This window comes from Emiliania huxleyi (genome assembly GCF_000372725.1).
Source record: "Emiliania huxleyi CCMP1516 unplaced genomic scaffold EMIHUscaffold_396, whole genome shotgun sequence".
Classification (NCBI taxonomy): domain Eukaryota; phylum Haptophyta; order Isochrysidales; family Noelaerhabdaceae; genus Emiliania; species Emiliania huxleyi.
Window position 1 is genome coordinate 1 of NW_005198998.1, and position 5,856 is coordinate 5,856.

The window sequence follows — 5,856 nt, forward strand, 5'->3', positions numbered from 1 at the left end:
CCGCTGCGACGCGACTGGCCCCGTAGCCACGGGCATGAGGGTGCCCGTTTCCTCTTTGTTTCAACCACGCCGCAACGAAACCAACCATCCAACCAACGCACCAATCAATGCCCTCGTGCCGCCGAGTGCGCGTATCCTATGTGAGAGAGATCCCCTGTGCCCTGTGCCCAGCCCTCTCCGAACCGCGCGCCCCGACAAAGTGCTCCCTAGCTTCATTGGAGCCCGAACCCTGGACGATGCCCACCGCGCGGGGCACGCAGCCTTCGCCGTTCGAGGAGGGCGGCGGCGACGTCCCTGCGAGCATTCAGAAGGCCGCCGAGGATGGCCAAGTGGGAGCGGTGCTGTCGTGGTTCGACGGCGGCGGGCGGGTCGACGAGACGTTCGAGTACATCTTTTTGGACGGCCCTGCAAGCGGCATGACGCTGCTGATGGTCGCAATGACCAATGGCCACGCGGAGCTGGCCGAGGCGCTTCTGCGGCGCGGCGCGGATGTCTCATTGCAGGCCAGCAACGGTGGCACCGCGCTGAGCCTCGCCGCCACCAACGGCCGCGAGAAAATGGTCGAGCTGGCATTGCGGCACGGTGCGGAGATCAATCAGAAGCACAGCGACGGCAGCACTGTGCTGATGACCGCCGCCTACGATGGCCACGAGCGGATTGTCGACACGCTGATCCGGCACGGCGCAGAGATCAACGTGCAGGCCAACAACGGCGATACCGCGCTGATGTTCGCCGCCCTCTGCAACCATCCCGCCGTGGTGCTCCGCTTGCTGCGGGCGGGCGCAGACATGAAGCTGCGCACTGAGGCGGGCAAGACGGCGCTGCAGTACGCCAAGGAGAAGGGCCACACCGAGTGCTACGAGGCCTTCAGGACGTATCTCGGGGAGGTGACGGCAGCTCGGAGCAAGGCGCCGTCGGCCGAGGCGGGTGGCGCAGGGGCGGGCGGCGCACCCGCAGGCGAGGCGGCGGCGGGCGCCAGTGCCGCGGCCTCTGCCTCGAGCGGCGAGGGCGGTGCGGAGGCTGCGCCGGGCAGCGAGGCGGTGCCAAATGAGGTCGTGCTAGCGGCTGAGCGAGGCGAAGAGGCGACGGTGCTGGCGTGGTTCGACAGCGGCGGGCGGGTCGACGCGACCTTCGAGTACACCTTTGGTAACGGCACTCGCGTGAGCGGCATGACACTGCTGATGGTCGCAATGTCCCACGGCCACGCGGAGCTGGCCGAGGCGCTTCTGCGGCGCGGCGCAGATGTCTTGTTTACATATCAGAACGGCGGCACCGCGCTGGGTCTCGCGGCCGCGAACGGCCGCGAGAAGCTGGTCGAGCTGGCGTTGCGGCACGGCGCGGAGATCGACCAGCGAAACAACGTTGGCTGCACTGCGCTGATGGACGCCGCCTACGAAGGCCGCGAGCGGGGTGTCGACACGCTGATCCGGCACGGCGCGGAGATCAACCTGCAGGACAACGATGGCGACACCGCTCTGATGCTCGCCGCTGACAACGGCCATCCCGCCGCCCTTCTCTGCCTGCTGCGGGCGGGCGCTGACATGACGCTGCGCTCTAAGAAGGGCGAGACCGCGCTGCAGTACGCCAAGCAACAGGGCCACACCGAGTGCGTACGCGCCCTCGAGGAGCATGCGGCGGCCAAGGCGGCGGCCGAGAAGGCGGCGAAGGAGGCGGCGTGGGCTGCGGGGGCGGCGGAGAGGGCGGCGCAGAGGGCGACGGAGGAGAAGGAGGCGGCGCGGCACGCCGACGAGCTGCTGGCGGAGGTCGAAGCGGAGAAGCGCGCCAAGGGCAAGAAGGGCAAGAAGAAGAAGAAGGGCGGAGGGGCGGGCGCGGCTGGGCCGTCGCAGGAGACGGCGGAGGGTGCCGAGGCGCCGTCGGAGGCAGCCGCAGCCGAGGCTGCGAAGAAGGCCGAGGAGGAGAGAATGATCAGGCTTCTCGAGAAGTGTCACGAGGAGAGGATCCGGTTCGGCATCACGGCGGAGAGCCAGGCGGCGGCGTCGGCAGAGGTGGCCGAGGCGGTGCGCTTGGACGCTGAGGCGGACGAGGCGGAGGAGGAGGCGGAGGCGGACGAGGAGGCGGCGGCGGCGGCAGAGGCGGCTCGGGCGGCGGCGGCGCAGGCGCAGGCGGAGATCGTCGCAGCGCTGGAGAAGGCCAACGCGGCGCTCGCGGACGCGACGGCCGCTGCAGAGGCGAGCGTTGCTGTTGCGGCTGCTTCGAAGGCCAAGGCGACCGCTGCCAGGATGGCCGCGGATGCAGCCGAGCAGCAGCGCTCGTGACGTGAGAGCTGCTCGGGTGTCTCTCAGTATTCCGTCGATCACAATCTGTCCGCCACGTGGCGAGACTGAGAGTTAAGGTGGACAGACTGCCCAGCTCCTAGGGAGCGCCGCATATGTCATACTCGGGACCCATAGCATGTGAGAGCTGTGCTCGTCATACAGCCACCATGACAGCCTCCTTGTCGCATGTCGGGGAGCGCGCCACGTCCGAACAGTACGCTTTGTGAACAATTTTCTCGCAACCCATCGAATAGCACGTATGAGTGCCCAAAACGAGTGCCGCGCTCCCGCGCTCGGGGAGGTTGTCGGACCGTCGGACCCTTTGCCACCGCTAACCCGCCGCGTCCATCCGCGCCACGATAAATCCTGCAACGGTGGGGACGCGTCTGTCCTCCCCCCAGCCCTAGGGACGTCCCCGTTTTCTTTCTTTCTTAGACTGGCGCGAACTGGCAGCACAAAGGGCACAGTACAGAAAAATAATTTTACTCGCAGTAGTGCGAATAGGGCAGTAGTTGTACGCTATGACAAGGCAGCGCTGCGGGCAGACCGCGACATCCGGTCCGCCAAGGAAGCCCTCTCCCTAAACGACACAGGCCCAAGCTCTTCTTCTTCGAGCACCTCCTCCTCGTCTGCCTCTTTGTTGCTTGTCGCCGCCGCTGCCTCCTCGCGCCCCGCGCCATACTCGGCCTCGCACGTGGGCTCGAGGCACGGGTCAAGCGGCAGCTCGCCTGTGGGACGTGTCGCGGGGCATCTCAGTGGACGCGAGACTGGCTTGCGGGGGCTCCAGGGGCAGCTCACGATCGCCCTGCACGGCGTCTACCATGCGGTTGACCTATTCAAAATGCTTCAGCCGGCGTCAGGAGACGATGCTGCCGGCCCGGCAGTCGCCGCTCGGGCGGACCACCACGAGCAGCTGTGCGCTCCGGCGCGTGTCGTACAGCTCGTTCTTGTGCGGCGTGTAGGTGCCCGTCCAATCCCAGCAGAGGCCGCCTCTGGATTGAGGGTACAGGACCATAACGAGGTTGGCCTCTGCCCACGGGTTGAAGCCGGCGTGCAGCACGAGGGCCGTCGAGCCGATCGCCACCACGCTCGAGGAGCAGCCGTGGTACACGACGTGGAGGCGGCAGACCCCGCGGCCACTCCTGCAGCCCCGCGGCAGGTAGAGAAAGGCGTGCGGGCCCATCCCCAGGTCGGCGCAGGATGCGTTGGCCGGGAAGTAGGGGCTCTGCTTGAGCCGGTGCAGGCGCCTCGAGGGCGCGGGTACCGCCGGAGAGAGCGCGCCGAGGAGGTGGGCGAGCATGTGCCCGGCCTATGGGTGTGCTCCGAAGTAGTATCGGGGAGGGGCCCAGGGAAGGAAGCGGACGAGCTTTTGCCCCGCCATGTCGTAGCGGCAGTCGTTGAGGAAAGGCGGCCCGAGATACCAGCAGGCGTTGCACTCCTGAGGCAAGGCAAGGGCCGGCCGTTGGACGGCGGACTGGTAGGGGTGAGGAATGGTGCAGGGTGGGTAGGTGGTGCGCTGCCACGCGCCGAGCAGTTGGCACCGGTTACGAATGCATGCTCGGCGCCTTCCACTGTTAGGCCCACGACGCGCTCTGAGAGCAGCTGGTAGAAGCCGGCGGCCGCCCGGACGGTTGCTGGCTCGACGATCGTGTCCCACTCCCCGGCGTAATAGAAGATTGGCATCTGCCGCAAATTGGTGGGGCTCGAGATGTCGCCGCGCTCAAAAGCAGAGGCGACGAGGGCCGCCATTGCATGAGAGGCCGTCGAGTTGGCGCAACGCTGGTTGTAGTCCTCTGTTGACTTGTTGATCAGGCGGCTGCACCCCCACGAAGCGGCCTGGAAGTGCCCTAGGCCCGCGACGCGGTCCGAGAAGGCAACAGCGTGCTGAGAGGCCATCGACCCGCCCGAGGAGTGGCCGCAGACGGTAAAGATGGAGGACGCCGCGGGTGCGCCGCTGGGGAGGAGGGCTCGCATTGCCACATTCACCTGTCGGCGGCTTGGGCGCCGTCGCGCCGCCCCTGTCGCCCTCTTAGCTCGAGGGCTGGCGACGGGTTTGATGTGCTCGCGACAGCGCGCGGCAGGTCGAGGGGCGAGGACGTACGTGTGTGGCGAGAGCTCTTTTCTCTCCAACCATGTTGAGACGCGGGACAAGGTCAATCGGCGTCGCAAACCACGTCGAGTCGCGCTCAACCCAATGTTCGACACGTCGATGCGCCTGACCTGGCCTCGGTGGCCCTCGTCCGCGAGCAGCAACAACGGCGACGAGTCGCCCGGCGACAATCTGGGCGCCACGAGCGACGGCGCAGCAACTGCCGGTAGTGGAGGTTGCGAGGTGGTGGAGGTATTCAAGCCCCGAGCCGGGATCCGAATTGGCATCTCGCTGATGCGCTCGTGCCCCGCGCATCCCACCGTGCGCACCGTAGTGCCGGGCTCGCTCGCCGCGCAGCGCCGCTCCGAGGATGCACCCATCATCAGCACGTTTGACCGCATCCTCGCGATCAACGGCGACAAGCCGCGGACGGCACGCGACGCTGCGGCGATGATCCGCGACGCGCAGGGCTGCGTCCGCATCCGGCTGCTGCGCAGACCGCCCGTCTTCGTCACCGACTCTGCTCTGAAGCTGCAGCGGCGGTGGCGGCAGCGGCGCGGCTCGCTGGCCTACAAGCGCTGCCGCCCCGGCCTACTCGGCTGGCTAGAGCGGGCCCAGATCAGGCTCGGCGCTTACGGCCCGGACGGCGCGGCGCGCCAGCGCGACCTGGAGGAGTTCGAAGGCGACTGTGCGCTAGCTGCGATCCATGCGTGACTGAGTGGTGTGGCAGCGCGGGGGTGGAGCTGTCTCTTAGTAACAACAAGTCTCTTAGCACTTTTGCAAAACGAGAGAAAGACAACCGCCGCGGCCTATGTCAACTCAGGCATCCCAGGCTCTGCCCGCATGGCCGCAAGGGCCAAGGACCGGCGCCACCTCGCACCTGCGGCACTTTCCTGCGTGCTGCGCGTGATCTCGGCTGTGCTGACGTCCGTGCAGCCTTCACAGCCGGTGCTATCTGAATATCTGCTAAGATTTAAGAATGCGGTGGTTGCTCCCGCCCTCCACCCCGCCCACGCCGCCGCCACCCTCCACGTTCACCACACCGCCGCCGCCGCCGCCCACGCCGCCGCCGCCCTCCACCTCACCCACGCCTCCGCCACCCTCCACCTACCCCACACCGCCGCCGCCGTCGCCCACGCCGCCGCCGCCCTCCACCTCGCCCACACCGCCGCCACCCTCCATCCCCACCACACCGCCGCCGCCGCCGCTCACGCCGCCGCCGCCCTCCACCTCGCCCACGCCACCGCAGCCGCCGGCCACGCCGCCGCCGCCGTCCACCTCGCCCACGCCGCCGCCACCCTCCATCAATACCAGACCGCCGCCGCCGCCGCTCACGCCGCCGCCCCCCTCGACCTCGCCCACGCCACCGCAGCCGCCGACACGCTGCCACCGCAGCTGCTCAAGCCGGCACCGATCTATGCACCATGCCCAGACTGACTCCTCATCCGCTTTAATGACCGCCGCCGTCGACTTGACGCCAGGCCTACGCCA

The 5,856-nt window shown here is 68.0% G+C and overlaps 4 protein-coding genes across 4 annotated transcripts in view; 2 read left to right on the forward strand and 2 right to left on the reverse strand.

Moving 5' to 3' along the window:
- Window positions 1-1,763: 1,763 nt before the first annotated feature.
- On the forward strand, window positions 1,764-2,276 carry EMIHUDRAFT_118373 (hypothetical protein; the record flags this gene model as incomplete). Its single annotated transcript, XM_005770952.1, has 1 exon — window positions 1,764-2,276. A coding segment is annotated over one exon (513 nt), but the record flags the coding sequence as incomplete, so codon positions are not given.
- Window positions 2,277-3,270: 994 nt separating this feature from the next.
- EMIHUDRAFT_44446 (hypothetical protein) lies at window positions 3,271-4,217 on the reverse strand (the record flags this gene model as incomplete). The annotated part of the gene is made up of 3 exons (XM_005770953.1): window positions 3,271-3,585; window positions 3,640-3,714; window positions 3,825-4,217. Coding segments are annotated over 3 exons (783 nt in total), but the record flags the coding sequence as incomplete, so codon positions are not given.
- A 202-nt stretch (window positions 4,218-4,419) lies between these two features.
- On the forward strand, window positions 4,420-5,150 carry EMIHUDRAFT_445111 (hypothetical protein). Its single transcript, XM_005770954.1, has one exon. The coding sequence runs from the start codon at window positions 4,471-4,473 to the stop codon at window positions 5,077-5,079; it is 609 nt and encodes a 202-aa protein (XP_005771011.1). The 5' UTR covers window positions 4,420-4,470; the 3' UTR covers window positions 5,080-5,150.
- A 630-nt stretch (window positions 5,151-5,780) lies between these two features.
- Window positions 5,781-5,856, reverse strand: part of EMIHUDRAFT_243687 (putative riboflavin kinase) — a gene marked incomplete at both ends in the record, with an annotated part of 452 nt that continues 376 nt past the window's right edge. The window contains one exon of the mRNA XM_005770955.1: window positions 5,781-5,813. Within this exon, the coding sequence (XP_005771012.1) occupies window positions 5,781-5,813 (33 nt within the window). The remainder of the gene's footprint in view (window positions 5,814-5,856) is intronic.